The following is a 15,635-nucleotide window of genomic DNA, read 5'->3' as shown; positions in this document are numbered from 1 at the left end:
AGGCCCAGAGGCCTAGAGGTGGAGGCGAACTCTGAAACTGCAGATTAAGTGTTACCTTCCTGCGGTGGGCAGGGAGTCCCTGGCTCGAAGGGTCTCTCTGAGGATTTGGTCTTTCCCGGAGGTAAGTTTAGGACACAAGAAGATCAAAGGTTAGGGCTGAAGCCTCCAGCATCTCCAGTCTGTAATCCCAGTGAGGCAGGAGGTCCAAGAGTTCAAGGCCAATATGAGCTGCCCACCTAGACCTCATTCAAATAGTAAAAAACAAGACGGAGGCTACTGGGAAGCAGTGCGGCGCAGACTCTTCATGACTGCAGGTTCAAGCCCTGAGGTCCTCCCCCGCCTGAGGGACAGAACGGGGAACGGCAGAGGGTGGCAGGAGGTGTGGGTCTGGTAAAGAGACCCAGGTTCCGGGGGCTGGTTTGGGTCACAAGAAGGAAAGGGGTTTGGGGAAGCCATTCTCCTTCGAATGAGGTTCCTCGGAGCAGCAGGGGCCGCAAGCAGGTCCCTCCTTTGCTGGCGGGTCCCTAGGTCACTGCGGATCTCTAAGCCACGCCCACGGACACCGAGGGGTAGGACAGCTGCCCTCTTTCCTTCCCCCTTGGGTGCTTTGTGGGTTGGGGGGTGAGCGTGAGCACCAGCGTCGCTATGGCAACTAGGCCGGGTGGTCGGGCCCTGGAGCCCTGGGAGCCAGGGAAGGCGAGAGGCGGGGCAGCGGGAGGCGCCAGGGCTGCGCGGCGGGGCGGGGGCCTGGGTCTCCCGGGAGGAGCTGGGGAACACCGGGCGCCTCTCGCGGAGGTGCACGCCAAGTTCTCGGGTGAGTGTGCACGCGTGTGAGCCGGCCCGAGGAGCACGGGCGGGTGTGAGGGCGAGCACACGTGTCGGGTGTGCACTCGCGTGCGCTCTGGGGCCCTTGCCTGGCCCTCTGCGCCCCGCGCCCCTCCCGGCCGCCCGCGGCAGCTCCCGCCACTCCCGCCCCGCGCCGCCCGCCTCTCGCTCGGTCCTCGCCCGCCACGCCGCAGTCGCCGCCGCCGCCCAGCCTGCGCCCGCGGGCCGCCCGTGCCGGGCACCTGTTGGAGGCCCAGGGACAGGTGCGGGGGCCGGGCCGGCCAGGGGAGCGCGGGTGAGGGCGAGAGGAGGAGACAACCGAGGCAGGGGGTTCCCACTTTGGTAGAGCGATCGGCCCGGGTTAGGGACTAGGTAGGCAGGCAGAAGCTTGGGCTGAGTGAAGAGAAGCCTGGAGGGGTGGCTGACACCCTGGCCAGCCCCCGCGCCTGATGGAGAAGATGGCCAGAGCCCCAGAGCAGCAACGGAGGGGAGCTGTGGGGTCCCTGGAGGTTTGAGGGGATGGGAACAGAGGGGGAACCCAGGATGAGAGGAAAGTCCTGGAAAGGTGACAGAGGAACAGTGTACAGGCAGTGGGCAGGGTTAAGGGGAGTCACGACCTGTCTGCCAGGACTGATCTGGCAACTCAGCCAGCCCCTTGCGAAGCCAGGCCTCCTGTCTGCCCACCAGCTAGCACAGATCACCTCTCCCTTGACACCCAGGAAGGCAGGGCAGTGAGGTTCCTTCAGACCCCAGCCAGCCACTCCAGCTCTACATCCGTCTCCCAGCCAGAGGTGCTGCATGAGGGGCCGTAGGGGCGATCGCATGACCATCAACATCCAGGAGCACATGGCCATCAACGTGTGTCCTGGACCCATCAGGCCCATTCGCCAGATCTCGGACTACTTCCCTCGCAGGGGGCCAGGACCGGAGGCTGCTGGCGGCAGGGGCTGCGGGGAAGCCCCAGCTCATCTGGCCCCTCTGGCTCTGGCCCCCCCTGCGGCTCTCCTTGGGGCCACCACACCCGACGATGGAGCTGAGGTAGACAGCTACGACTCAGATGATACCAGTGAGTCTGGGGGCTCAGTGGGCTTGTGGGAGGGAGCAGCCTCCCGAGTGTGTGTGTGTGTGTGTGTGTGTGTGTGTGTGTGTGTGTGTGTGGAGGAGGGTGGGGAGGAGAGAGGACAGTCCTGCCACCACAGCTGCAGTCTGGGTGCAGATTACAGCTTCAGCAAGGCTCAATATTCAATATTTCTGCTGAGACACTCCACCACCCACACAGTCAGTTGCGGCCGAGCCAGGGACCTAGACGCAGACATGCACACAGCTGCTCAGCCTCTTGCACACACACACACACACACACACACACACACACACACACACACACACACACTGGCAGGCCAGTAGAGATGTGGACGCATTCTTCTAGCCACTAGGTCTCACATACTTGACTTGGACCAAAGACTCACTCTACCTTTTCCCTCTTCTCTTGCCTTTTCTGCAGCTGCCCTGGGCACGCTGGAATTTGACCTTCTCTATGATCAGGCTTCCTGCACTCTGCACTGTAGAATCCTCAGGGCCAAGGTGCATCCCTCCTTCCTGGGCTGCTACCCTAGGGTGGGGGCTCCATCGTCCCCCAACCAGAGAAGACTCCTGCATCTCTGGAACTGTACTCTGTGGGGCTCTAGTCCTGCAGGAGGAGGGAGGAAGGCTTGGGAGTCTAAAGCCCCCTTTGCACCTCTCCTCCAGGGCCTCAAGCCCATGGATTTCAATGGCCTGGCTGACCCCTACGTAAAGCTGCACCTCCTCCCTGGAGCCTGCAAGGTATGTCTCCTTCCAGGATTGGCTTGTCTTATGGGTCGTCCCTCCCAGCCCCCACCTTCAGCCTTTGGGGCCCCAGGGTCCATGCATCAGAGCCCTTTGTCCCCATGCCCCAGGCCAATAAGCTAAAAACTAAGACTCAGAGGAACACACTGAACCCTGTGTGGAACGAGGAGCTGACGTACAGCGGAATCACGGATGATGACATCACTCACAAGGTGCTCAGGTGAGGGCTTTTCCTCCAGCCCAGCACCTCTGGGATAGCTGTCATTGCAACCTTTGGCTGGTCCTTCTCCCTATGTCCCATTAAACCTGTTTAGCAACACTCCACAGGAGTCAGTGACTGCCAAGCCCTCTCAGCAGCAGGGCCAAACGTCCCCACTGGTCTTTAGCAGAGGACTATTGGTTTGGCAGCTGAAGGCCTTATCAGGGGTGCCGAATGTGCTCTTGGCTTCTTCTGCCCACCTCAATCTTTGATCGCAGGCTCAGCCCCAAACCTGCCTCTGGAAAGGTTTCTCTGCTCTCCAAGACCCCTCCTCAGAGCTGTTGCCTTCGGTTGTATCTACACACCTCAGGCTGCCCATCCTGTTCCATATCTACCTATCTTCTCCGAGGAGAAAAGTCTTCCCAGTCAGGGAACCTGCCCCGTCACCCTAGGTGTGAGAAGTACCCCCAAAAGGAATGCGGCCACTGAGTTCAGGTCCGGAGAGACCTCGTCCTTTGTTCTTGGGTAATAGGGAGCCACAGAGGGTTTCTTATCACAGGAGAAGTGTGGTTGTCAGAGCTGTGCTACAGAGCTCACCTTGGTGTCAGAGGTGGGAGACCAAGGCAGAAGCAGCAAAGTGGCCTCATGTTCCTCAGGGTAGACAATGAAGCCTCAGGGTTGCAGAGGGCAGTTTTTGTTTTGACAGGGGCAGCCCAGGCTAGCCTTGAACTCAGATCCTTCTGCCTCAGCCTTCTTAGCGCTAGGCCCACAGTGTGCCACCATAGCCTGTTATTAGGGAGCATTTCTTTGCTTTACCTCATGAGAGCTTTAGAAGGTGGATATGCTCTCACTTTGCAGATGGGCAGTTAGGTGACTTGCCCGAAGTCACACAGGTAATAGGCAGGGCTGGAATTTCAACACATCTTCATACCATAGCTACTCACCCCTTAACCCTGTACCACTGCGTCTGGACAGGCTGGCTCCCTGCTCCAGCAGGAAAGAACGGGGCACCCAAGTCAACCAGGAGTCCTTGGCTGTGTAAAGCAGCTAAACGCCCACTGGGGACTACCACTGTGTCTGTGGCCACACCCAGCCAGCCAGTCACACCTGTGGGGTTCAGTTGGCACCTGTCCCCAGGTGGGGAATGGAGTTCCAGAGCTGTGAGGGCCTCCTGTGCAGCTGGGTAATTCCTGATGGCTACAGGGCAGATCTAATAGCACTTCTCAAGCTTCCACCCCTTTACAGATGAGGTGGCAAATTTAGGGCAGAGCTGGGACTGGTCCGAGGACCTTTTTCTCCCTCCGGAGTGGGGCTCAGATACCCCAGGGGCCCTGACCCTGCAGTTCCCTGCCAGGATCTCTGTCTGTGATGAGGACAAGCTGAGCCACAATGAGTTTATCGGGGAGATCCGCGTGCCCCTTCGCCGCCTCAAGCCTTCACAGAAGAAGCATTTTAACATCTGCCTTGAGCGCCAGGTCCCGGTCCGTGTGTGGCTGATGGGTATGGGGGGAGGGGATCTGGAGAGGTCAGCTTGCCAGAACCTTTTCTTTGCCCCTCAGCTTCCTTCACCCTCTTCGATGTCTGCAGCGCTGAGGGGCATTTCCTGTTACCTGAAGGAGGTGAGGCACATCCTGAGAACTCTGTCTGGGTGGGAGAGGCCCTACACCGACCTCTGACCCCTGCATCCTTTTCTGGCAGCTAGAGCAGGCAGAGCAGGGACCTGGGCTGCTGGAAGAGCGCGGGCGCATCCTGCTGAGCCTCAGCTACAGCTCTAGGCGGCGTGGGCTGCTGGTGGGCATTGTTCGCTGTGCACACCTGGCTGCCATGGACGTTAACGGCTACTCTGACCCTTATGTGAAGACGTGAGCCCTTACCCAAGCCTGACCCCAGCCTAATTGCTCTGGGGCTTAGCCTGTGCCTAACTTCACGGTTCCCCTTCCTCCATAGGTACTTGAGACCAGATGTGGATAAGAAATCCAAGCATAAAACATGTGTAAAGAAGAAGACTTTAAACCCAGAATTTAATGAGGTAAACATGACAGGGAGCAGAAATAAAGATGGGCTGGGGACAGCCATGTGGTTAGAAGGCCTGACAAGGCACCATCTGCCTTGTTCTCAGGAATTCTTCTATGAGATGGAACTCTCCACTCTGGCAACCAAGACCCTGGAAGTCACAGTCTGGGACTACGACATTGGCAAATCCAATGACTTCATAGGCGAGTGGAGGGGCCCACCAGGTGCTGGGAGGGAAGTGAGGCAGGAGAATGGGCATTGATGGGCTCTGCCTGACTTGGGTGTTCTTCAGGTGGTGTGTCTCTGGGGCCAGGAGCCCGGGGAGAGGCGCAGAAGCACTGGAGTGACTGTCTCCATCAGCCGGACACAGCCCTGGAGCGCTGGCATACCCTGACCAGTGAGCTGCCCGGGGCTTTCCCTCTGGCCTGAGTAGACAGCAGCTGCCCAGCACAGGCCCTTTGGGCCGGGTCCAGTACCCAACCTTCGCACGAGTGTGTTGCACGTTTACATGGGGTGGGCTGCCCCCTGCCCCACACTACCTGTCTTATTTTTGTGAGTCTGTGACGTGGGTCTGTCTTCTTGTGAGGACTGTGGAGAGCTATATTCACATATGCAAACTTTCTCCTGCCTGACTTGCTGTTACCTGCAAATATGCAACCACCCCATGCACAGGACCATGTGGGAGTCTCCTGCCAGTGCCCCTACCCCACCCTGCTACTCCTCTCTTGGCCTCTCCAGGCTGCCCGACCCCCTGCTCCATAGGGAGAGGTCGGATTAGGGGAGATTAGAGGAGGACATTTCCAAAAGAGGAAAGGACAAGGAAAGAAAGAGCCAACCCTTTAATACAGAGCCTTCGTTAAAAAGTCCCAGCCCTGCTCAGCTGCTCTCCTAAAGGAGTGGCCTCCACAGGGTCTCTGCCTCCCTAAGGTGTGGCAGATCCTCTTGGCCACTCATTTAAATAACTGTCCCCTGGATGGGGCTGGGATGTGAGGGCAGGCCCCTGCCACCTTCCTCGGGGACATTTGTGCATGTTTACGCCTTTTCTGATTGTGTCAGTGGCCGAAGCATGGCAACTGGGCATCAATAAACATCTCTTGAGGAAGTGGGCTCCAGTGTGCTGGCATGGCAGGAACACCGTGCAGGCTTGGCTGGTAGCACTGGGTGGCTACTCTGGGATGTCGATTACCAGGTCATCGTCTCCGTCCAGGGCATCATCCCCGCTGCCTGTATCGCTGAACATCTGCTGAGGGACGGTGCTCAGGATCGTGTGTGGGGGCATCTTGGGAGGAGGCAGGGGGGTCAGGGCTGCCCCAACACTGGCCCCAGAACCCCTGGCAGGGAAGGCCAGTGGCCCACCCACAGGGCAGTCAGGGGGTCCTACAGCCATCTGCAGTGGGGGAGAAACACAAGGAGGCCTGTCAGATGCACTGGCACTAGGCACTTGCACAACGCCCACTGAAAGGCAGTTCAAGGGGTGGGGGAAGCCCCACCGCAGCCCCTCAGTCTCAAGCCATGAAGTGCCTGGGGTGAGGGGCAGTGATGGAGGCATGATGGGGATGGGGTGAGGGGAGGCTGACGGGAACCTGACAGAAAAGTTGGGCTCTTCCCTCGCTAGCAAGGCACCCTGGTTGCTCTGTGCCAGCTGTTAAAGCCACATTCAGGACTAGCTCAGAGTACTTTCGTCTTGCCTCTGGGCACCTTGGGTATCACCTGCCACCACCGGTCGGCTCTCCCTCCTCCTGTGGGATTCACTAGTTCATGGTAGGCATCACAGGCCATCTGAGCCAGAAGCCTCAGCAGCAGCTTTAGTCCCCAGCTTCTATGGCATTGTGGATGAGCCCCTCCTTGGGACCCCAGCAGCCACCAGCCTGGGCTAGGCCCTCCTCTCAGCTCACCTGGTCTAGGTACCAGCCTCCTAACTGGACTCCCTGCCTTCAGCCTCTCCCAGCTCCAGCTCCTCCTCCACACTGCGGCCAGAGTGGTCACTCTAGAATACAAACCTGAGCATGTCACTCCTCTGCCTGAGGGTCTGGGCCTGGCTGCCCTCAGGATGGTCAGTGCAATGTGCCTAACAGGCCAGCTCTAGTCGGCAAGGCCATGCTTTGTCCTCTGAGCTGACACATGGCCTCTGCTCTGCCAGGGCCTCACACATCCTCCCTCAGACTGCTCTCTGGGTACCATGACAACTCATGTGCCGTGGGCACAAACTGAACACCTACTATGGCCCAGGTAACTTCTACCAATAATCTCTACTTTATAGGACTATCCGTGTGGGAACGGAAGTTAAAGGAATCGAATGCTAGTCCTCACTGGGCAGCCCCCAAGGTGCCCCGGGACTGGGTCAGCAAACAACATCGATGTGTGTTTCCACCTGCTGGTCGCTTCTATGCCTGGCCCTGTGGCCTGCTCTCTGCTTCTCAAGGAGTCCCACCCTTACCTCTGCTTGCGCGGTGATGTGAGGGTGCGAGGGGAGGCAAAGCCTCAGGAAACATGGATGGCAGACTGGAGGATCAGCTCTGGGAAGAACCAGGACCCCTGTGCTGGTCTGAATGAGAATGCCCACCCCCACAGGCTCTTATGTTTGAATACTTGGTCCCCAGCTGGCCGAACTATAGATTTAAGAAGTCGGCCTTGTTGGAGGAGGTGTGTCACTGGGGTGGGCTCTGACTTTCCAGAACCCTTCACTCTTCTCAGATGCTCTCCTTCTCCCCACCTCTGCCTCATGGACGCTAGCCCTCTCAAATCATAAGCTCCAAATAAACACTAGATCGCCCTTGGTCCTAGTGTCACGGCAACAGAAAGGTAACCGAGACAACTCCCATGTGCACGGAGAAGCAGATGCATGCGCACATGACTAAGGAGGGCAGCTCCATGAGGACTAGGCCTCTGCTGGCTCCCCCTGCATCACCACCCTGCTCACTAGGAACTACCGTAACCAGGATTTCCTCAGTATGACCAAAACCAACCAATGTGGCTCTATAAGCTGCCAGGGCCCAGGCACTGGCTAGGCGATGTTCTCCATCCCTCACTCATTTTAGCCTCTCATGCCCTCCATGACTGAGACAGAGTTCAGTGACATGCCCAAGGTCACATGGTGAGTATGGGAAAGAGCTGGGATTCACACCCAGCTGAGGCTAAAGCTCCAGCATTTGTGTGCCTTGGCCTTCAATATCTTACCTCTGTTCCCACTTGCCACCCCCTGTATTTCCCACCAAGGACACCTGGATTCAGGCCCTTCAGTGGTGGGTGCCTTCTGACTAAGTCTGTGTCATCTGCCATCAGTGTCATACTGCAGCTTACCTCCCCATGTTCCTCTTTCCCCTCCCACTGCCACCTCAGCTGGGACTAGCCTGATCTTACTGACCCTGTGCTCTAACATTAGCCCTTCCCTGATCCTCCCCATGCCCCACCTAAAGCAGTTGACTCTAGTCTTTCTCTACTAACCCAGTCACCACGTCTAAACATGCCAAACCTCTTACCTGTCCTAAAGGCTAGAAGCAAAATCTCTCAGGAAAGACCCGTGTGTTCTACTGCTTCCCCTAGTGCTAGGGGTCAAACTTAGGGCCTTGAAAATGCCAGGCAAGAACTACTACTGAGCCACATGCCTAGTCCCCGGAGTTCATAATTAATCCCCAGGAGCTGGAGTACAGGAGGCTGTGAGCTGTTTGATGTGAGCTACTTAACTTGGGTCCCCTGGAAGAGCAGCAAACAATCTTAACCACTGGGTCTTTTCTCTAATCCCTGGAATTCATTCATTCATTCATTCACCCTTTCATTTATTTATTTTTTCTCTCCTTCCCCATCCCCTCTTTCTTTGAGGATATAGCCCTGGATGGCCTAGAACTTACTATGTAGACCAGGATAGCCTCAGACTCAGAGAGAGTCATCTGCCTCTGCCTCCAAGAGTTGGATTAAAGGTGTGCGCCACTATGCCAGCAGAAGTCACACTCCTAGCCACTCTAAGTACAATCTCTGACTCTGCTTGTGGTGTCAGAGTGCCCAGAGCTCTCAGCCTGGTCCCTACTCAACCTTGCTTCCCACCTGACGGTCATTCCCATCTTCTTTCATCTTTGGCTCACTTCTCACCACTCCTGGGGCTTCATGTTCAGCCTTCTTCCCTTCTCCAGCTGTGCAGTCCCACGAAGCCTCAGCTCACACGGCCCACTGTCTAGTTAGCACTTCCAAATGACCTCTTAACAAGTCCAAGGCCACTTCTCATCTCTCTTCTAAAATCAGCTTCTCCCATCATCCTCATCTCCAAAAAACTGCCACTCCACTTCTTCACAGCTCAGGGAACAGGCCTGGAATCCTCCTGGGTTCCCTCCTCCCTCTCACAGCCAAACTGGGTCTCTGAGGAGACGCTGCAGCCCGTCTTAGACATGGATCCCTGGGGCTCGCTACTGGGTTCCTGTAGTCACTTCCTTCCCACCATCCTGACTCCTCCAGCCCCTCTACCCAGGCCTGTCTACACAGTCATGTTGCCCATGTGTCTAAAATGCAAGCTGAACTAGACCCTGCCCTGCTCACCTTGCCCAAGTGGCTCTCACTCCATTCCAGAATAAGCCCTAGTCTCCTGTACCTTAAAGCCCTAAGTGCTTCCCTCAGTGGCTGAGATAAAGGGCAGCCAGCATGCTCTGTTCCTCCTTGTCTTTCAACAAGCATGCTACTAGACTGAAACTCTTTCCCAAACACCTCATGGCTTGCTTCCTGTATCCAGTCAACAGCACCCTAGATTATCCACCTCAAAAAATTCCATCACTCTCGCCGGGCGGTGGTGGCGCACGCCTTTAATCCCAGCACTCGGGAGGCAGAGCCAGGCAGATCTCTGTGAGTTCGAGTCCAGCCTGGTCTACAGAGTGAGATTCAAGGCAGGCACCAAAGCTACACAGAGAAACCCTGTCTATAAAATACAAACAAACAAACAAAAAACCCAACAAAAAAAATTCCATCACTCTCTTCATTTTCTCTACTAGGGTCAATCCATCTGATTTATCTTCTGCCAATTTTGCTAGAACAGGAGCTCTGTACAGGGTTTAGCTGCCTGTTTGTTATGAGCTGCAGCACTCCAGGTAGGTTCTCAACACAGGAGGTGTTGGTTTTACCCGGTCTGGTCACTTTAGGATACTTTCTCGAGGTCACACTGTTCTGAACTGGGGGAGCCTTGACTCCACACCACAGTCCCACCCCAATAGTACCCAGGACCTGCACCAACACGCTTCATTCCAGCCACGCTGCAGGGCCTGGTTGTAGAGCCAGGTTGTGAGGCATGACCTCAAGCAGCCTAACTTGGGAAGCCTTCCAAGACTGACTCTGCCACTGCCAGTGACCTTCCGTGCCCAGCCTTGGGCTGAGTCTTCTCATTTCAAACCAACCCTTCCAACTGTGGTATCGGCTGGGGATGCAGCCCAGCTGGTAGGGCGCTTGCCCAACAACACGCACGAAGTACCGGCCCCAACCCTCAGCACTGCGTAGAGCAGATGTGGTGGGCACGTGCCTGTAATCCTGGCACTTGGAGAGTGGAGGCAGGAGAACCAAGAGTTCAAGGTCATCCTACTAGCTCGTGCTACAAGAGGCCCTTTCTCTAACAGAACAAAACACCCAGTCTCTGTGCAGGCCTCATCTTAAGCTTCCTTTAGATGGATGTTCTGCCTTTGTGGCCCCTCCCTACAGTCCCCACATCAGGGTACCTTGAGTTTCCGGGGTAGGCGGGGCCGTTTCTCCAGCTTGGGCCTCAGGGGGCTGGGCTCAGGCAGCTGCAGGGCCAGGTAGTCAGAAGGGAATGGGGGGTAAGGGGGAGAAGCCAGCTGCAGGTAGGAGTAGGAAGATGGAGATGGGAAATGGAGCAGGTAAGGCGAGGGGTGAAGGGAAGAAATGCACACGGGAGAATGGAGAACAAAAGAGATGCTGATGAGTGTGGTTCCCAGGGCCCCTGAGAACGGGGAGGGGACAGCAGCAGGACTGTGTCCTGGGTCTGCCCCCAGCCTACACAGGACAGAAGCAGGCACCTGACTCACACCCTCCAAAGGCTGCTGGCTGCCACATGTGGACACGCTCTGAGACCTGCCCCTTCGCCCAAAGGATACCCACTGTATTCCCAGGCACGGAGCGCACTGCTTCCTGGTCTTGATCCCAACTCACCGAGCTCAGATATGGGGAGGGAGCTCCAGAGGGCTGCAGGGGAAATCCTGTTGAAGGAGGCAAGGAGAGGCTGGAAGGGGATGGGGTACCCCCCATTGGAGGGCTTCTCTTCCTAGAGAAGGGATAGGGAGAAGGGTCAGAGGCAGCTGGAAAGCCCAGATCTCCCACCCCTGCCCTGGAAAATGATGGCTCCTTCTTACCTCTTGGGGGCTGGTGTGTCAGACAACTTGGGTGTGCCCTCTGTCTCACTGTTATCTGAAGATGCAGTGGCATCTGAATCTGTGGGGAGGGCTGGTCAGTGGGGTTGTAGAGTCTCCCAGTCCACCTCAGAGGACTGTAAGCTCAACACTCCAGGAGGGTACTGGGGAAGGAGCCTTCCCAGTTGGCACACATGCAAGCATGTGATTCTGGGAAGTCCTTCGGTTCTCACACCTACTTCCTACTTAGGTACCTATGTCCATGGCACACGTGCCAACACATGCCATATGCCAGGCTCCTATACGTACTCCTGGTCTTTTTAAGCACAGAAAGGGGAAGGGATACACATCACCTCTGCTTTCCAGATGGCCTCACCACGCTCAGAAGGTATGTATGGAACCTGAACTCAGGTCTGTGGTTCTTTGACCATCTTAGGCCACTCCTTAATGTGCCTCTAAGTAACTTTCAGCTTCTCCTCCATTTCCCTCATTCAGGGACCCACTAAAACACACCTTAAAACTCTTACTTTCTTCCTCTCCTCCAGATGTCAACTGCCCCAAGTTCAGGCCACTAACATGTCAAAACCACCTGCTCACCCATCTCTGCACTGTCTACCAACTACTGTTCAACCCCGTGTACTAACTGTCCGCAGGCTTTAGCAGTGCTTCCTCCCTGTCTTCAGTCCACCTTAAGGAAGACTAAGGAAGGACTGGCCCCAGGGCCTCCCGCACTCTGGCTAATTGTGCACCTCAGAACTGCAATCATGGCCTCCAAGAGTACTCTTCACAGCAGCAGGCCCTCATTCTTCCAAAAGGAGATCTATTTCCTAGCTCAGTGTTCTTCCTAAGGCTTGCCTTTCACTTAGCAATCACTATATTACTCAAATCCTTGTTTTATATTTGAGACACAGTCTCAATATATGTCTATCCCTGGCTGGCCTCGAACTCAAGAGAGATCTTCCTGCTATTGTTTCCCTAATATAATACTTCTTTATTTAGGTGTTTGTGTGTGAGTGTATGTATGTGCACCATGTTCATGCCCAAGCCTGAGGGAGCCAGAAGAAGGCACTCAACCCCCTGGAATAGAGTGAGGTAGTTGTAAGCTGCCATGTAGGTGCTAGGAACCGAACCTAGGTCTTTTCCAAGAGCAGTAGGTGCTCTAAACCACAGAGCCATCTCTTTAGCTCTTTGGTTGCAATTTAAAGTTACTTGCTAAAAAATATTTAAGCTGGGCCGGGCACTGGTGGCGCACACCTTTAATCCCAGCACTCAGGAAGCAGAGGCAGGTGGATCTCTGAGTTTGAGGCCAGCCTGGTCTACAGAGTGAGTACTAGGACAGCAAGGACTACACAGAGAAACCCTGTCTTGAGAGAAAAAAAATGTTAAATTGGAAAAATAGTAACCCATGCTTCTTTCTGTCCCTTTGTGCACACCAGCCTGGAATAATCTCATCACATTTTCACCTAGAAAGCTCCAGCTCCTTCTTCCCAGGTCAACTGTTGCTTCAGTTCCTAAAAAGCCCTTAAAATGGCTTTTTTTCTCATTCTTACACAATCTAGACACTACATGCTTCTGTGTGATTTACAAGCTAGAATGACTTTAACACTTGGCTCGTTGTTATTTTTAGTCAGGATGTCTGTAATCCTGGATGGTCTGGAACTCGGTATGCAGACTAGGCTGGCTTCTAAATTGGTGATTCTCCTGCCTCAGCCTCCTAAATGCAAAAATACAGGCATGTTCCACTATGCCCAACTGGCTTTCATTTATTTGTTTTTTTGAGACAGAGTTTTACTTTGCAGCTCAAGTTGGCTTGGAACTTAGAGCTATCCTCCTGCCTCATCCTCACAGTGCTGAGATTATAGGTACAGGGCACCATGCCCAGGCGGCTTTTGCATTTGTAGCTTCTTACTTTTACTTATTTAGAAATGGGTATTATGTAGCTGAGGTTGGCCTTGAACTTCTGGTCCTCCTTCCTCTACCTCCCAAGGAGAGCTGGGATTAAAGGCCTGTACTACCACGTCTTGCTTTTCAACACCCCACACACTCGCCATTTTTGAAACATGGTCTCATTATATAGCCAGGTTGGAACTCATTTATCTTTTTTTTAAATTACACTTACTTATTTGTGTGTACATGGCGCACACAGGCAGAGAACAGCCTAAGGGAGCCATTCTCTCCTCCAGTGTGGGTCCTGGGGATCGACTCAAGTAATCAGGTTCAGTAGCAAGTGTCTTTGCTCAACAGGCCATCTCAAAAGACGCTGGGTGAGGGGTTGGAGGAAAGGCTCAATAGTTAAGAGCACTGGCTTCTCTTCCAAGTACTCCCCTCACTGACCACAAGCAATTATAGTTCCTTTTAAGAGAGCCAATGCCCTCTTCTGGCCTCCAGAGGGACTGCATGTACATGGTACACAGAGGTAGATGCAGGCAAAACACCCATACCCATAAAAATAAACGTCTTTTAAAAAACAAAGGAAGCTGCAGGGGCGTGGTGGTGCTGTGTGTGGGGGTCCAAGCACGGAATCCCAGCACTGGAGAGGATGAGGGGAAGAACTGTGAGTCTGGGGCCACTAAGTACAAAGGAAGAACACATTTCAAAAAAATGTGCAAACAATGAAGGCTATGAAACTATATAGAATTCAAAACGTAATGCTCACAAATAATGCTCTAATAAACACAGCCATTTGTTTATTAATATGCTGGCTATGGCTATTTTCACACGAGCAATGCAGTTTGCTTCAAAGATAGTATCTTACAAAACCAAAAACATTGACCCTTTGCAAAGGAAATTTATCAACTCCTGTTATACTATAATTACTACCATTTAATCCTGTTTAAAATTTCATCAAACTCTCAATATCACTTAGAATTCTAGTTTGTTTCTTAAAAAAAAGTTCAAGTGATTTTATTACATCACTGTTAGTGTTCGTGCATTGTTAGTGTGTTTGTGCGGATGCCCACAGGCTAGGGTAAGGGGTGTGAGCTTAGAGTTTTCTTCCTCCTTTGTAGGTTTTTTGTTTGTTTTTGTTTTTGTTTTTTGATTTTTCGAGACTGAGTTTCTCTGTGTAGTTTTTGGTGCCTGTCCTGGATCTCGCTCTGCAGATCAGCCTGGCCTTGAACTCACAGAGATCCGCCTGGCTCTGCCTCCAGAGTGCTGAGATCAAAGGTGTACGCCACCGCCCGGCTGTAGGTTTGTTTTTAAAGACCAGGTCTCACTCATGGACCTTATGCTTCTGCCTCTTGAGTGCTGGGATTACAGGCATGGGGTAGTACGCCTTTCTAGTTTATTTTTTTCACTTATTACACATTACAGGGATATAAATGACAAAAGGCCAGGGCTTCCTCCATTCTGCCAGCCTGTGCCAAGCACAGGGCCTGGGACACAGTGGATAAATAAATACTTAAGACTCTCTGGGCATGGTGGCATGTGCCTTTGATCCCAGTACTTGGGAGGCAGAGGCAGGTGGATTTCTGAGTTCGAGGCCAGCCTGGTCTACAGAGTGAATTCCAGGAAGTCCAGGGGTACACAGAGAATAGAAAGGAAAAAAAGAGGGGGTGGGGAAGTAAGGAGAGAGAGAGAAAGGAAGACAGGCAGACAAGCAGGCAGGGGCGGGCCGGTGAAGGCAAGCAACAAGGCTTAAGAACTATTGGAGGGGCTGCACCAGCATCCACATCCCAAGAGGATGGATGGACCCAGGAACGATTGTTTAAAGTGCCAGTATCTCATGTCTTCCTGCAAATGTTCATGACTTTGCTCACCGGAAGAATCTTCATCCACGTTCTCATACTGCAGAAGTCGATCTAGAAGGAAACTGGGAGAAGCGGGGAAACAGAATGATTATTCTCATTTTAGCAATGTTCTCTGTCTAGATATCTATCTAGTTCCTCCTAGAAGGCCCACTGGATCCTCCTAGGAGTGCATGCATTTGTGGTCCTATTCCAGGATGGAGAGAGAAGGAGGATTCCCTAGGTGTAGCATCGCCCGTGTCCCTCAACAAACCTTACCTCTTGTCCCGGGAAACCTTCAGCAATTTCCTCTGCGCCTTCCTGAGCTCCTCCTGGAAGCACTCGTGTTCCTGTATCGGACAGGGAGGGTGCTGAGCCAGGAGCAATCCGTAAAAGGCCCAGAACCCGGAGACATCTCTCCCTACCTACCCCCTTTACCACATGGGTAAACTGAGGTCCTCTCAGCTCTAGGCCTCACACTCCACAACTTCCCCACACCAGCACTCACGTAAATGAGGAACTTGAGTTTCCGCTTCAGATTCCTGTATTTCTTTTTGTAGTCCACTTCGCCGTCCGCTGGTCCGTTCATGACCCGCCTGGGAATATCGCCCCAGAGCACAGTCCCGCTACCCAGAGCCAAGTCGGCCCGGCCTCTTACACTTCCACTTCCGGAGACTTGGCAACGCCGTACGAAGCGGACTACAACTCCCGGCG

General features: G+C 54.0%; 2 protein-coding genes across 2 annotated transcripts; one reads left to right on the top strand and one right to left on the bottom strand.

Annotated features, from left to right (window-relative positions):
• The first annotated feature begins 1,568 nt into the window (after nucleotides 1–1,568).
• Nucleotides 1,569–6,206, top strand: Doc2a (double C2 domain alpha). The gene is made up of 10 exons (XM_059266672.1): nucleotides 1,569–1,891; nucleotides 2,327–2,406; nucleotides 2,572–2,646; nucleotides 2,760–2,869; nucleotides 4,203–4,329; nucleotides 4,408–4,467; nucleotides 4,547–4,710; nucleotides 4,796–4,877; nucleotides 4,968–5,064; nucleotides 5,154–6,206. Exons 1-10 carry the CDS (start codon nucleotides 1,624–1,626, stop codon nucleotides 5,288–5,290), a joined length of 1,200 nt encoding a protein of 399 aa, XP_059122655.1. The 5' UTR covers nucleotides 1,569–1,623; the 3' UTR covers nucleotides 5,291–6,206.
• Nucleotides 6,136–15,617, bottom strand: Ino80e (INO80 complex subunit E). The gene is made up of 8 exons (XM_059266683.1): nucleotides 15,430–15,617; nucleotides 15,201–15,271; nucleotides 14,955–15,007; nucleotides 11,200–11,278; nucleotides 11,000–11,111; nucleotides 10,549–10,665; nucleotides 6,757–6,848; nucleotides 6,136–6,248 (listed from the first exon to the last, which is right to left on the bottom strand). The coding sequence occupies exons 1-7, from the start codon at nucleotides 15,508–15,510 to the stop codon at nucleotides 6,777–6,779; spliced, it is 585 nt and encodes a 194-aa protein (XP_059122666.1). The 5' UTR covers nucleotides 15,511–15,617; the 3' UTR covers nucleotides 6,136–6,248; nucleotides 6,757–6,776.
• Between the last annotated feature and the right edge of the window lie 18 nt (nucleotides 15,618–15,635).

Source organism: Peromyscus eremicus, chromosome 1, assembly GCF_949786415.1.
Source record: "Peromyscus eremicus chromosome 1, PerEre_H2_v1, whole genome shotgun sequence".
Lineage (NCBI taxonomy): Eukaryota > Metazoa > Chordata > Mammalia > Rodentia > Cricetidae > Peromyscus > Peromyscus eremicus.
Note: the sequence above shows the minus strand (reverse complement) of the source record. Positions and strands in the feature narration are given on the sequence as shown.

Excerpts from the sequence above, each read along its gene's own strand:
- Doc2a (XM_059266672.1), top strand. The coding sequence starts at position 1,624 with ATGAGGGGCCGTAGGGGCGATCGCATGACCATCAACATCCAGGAGCAC. Across the intron at positions 1,892-2,326 it reads CTACGACTCAGATGATACCA|CTGCCCTGGGCACGCTGGAA; the intron begins GTGAGTCTGGGG and ends CCTTTTCTGCAG. Across the intron at positions 2,647-2,759 it reads TCCTCCCTGGAGCCTGCAAG|GCCAATAAGCTAAAAACTAA; the intron begins GTATGTCTCCTT and ends CCCATGCCCCAG.
- Ino80e (XM_059266683.1), bottom strand. The coding sequence starts at position 15,510 with ATGAACGGACCAGCGGACGGCGAAGTGGACTACAAAAAGAAATACAGG. Across the intron at positions 11,279-14,954 it reads CGTGGATGAAGATTCTTCCG|ATTCAGATGCCACTGCATCT; the intron begins GTGAGCAAAGTC and ends CCCTCCCCACAG. Across the intron at positions 6,849-10,548 it reads GCCTACCCCGGAAACTCAAG|AGTGACCACTCTGGCCGCAG; the intron begins GTACCCTGATGT and ends TTTGTATTCTAG.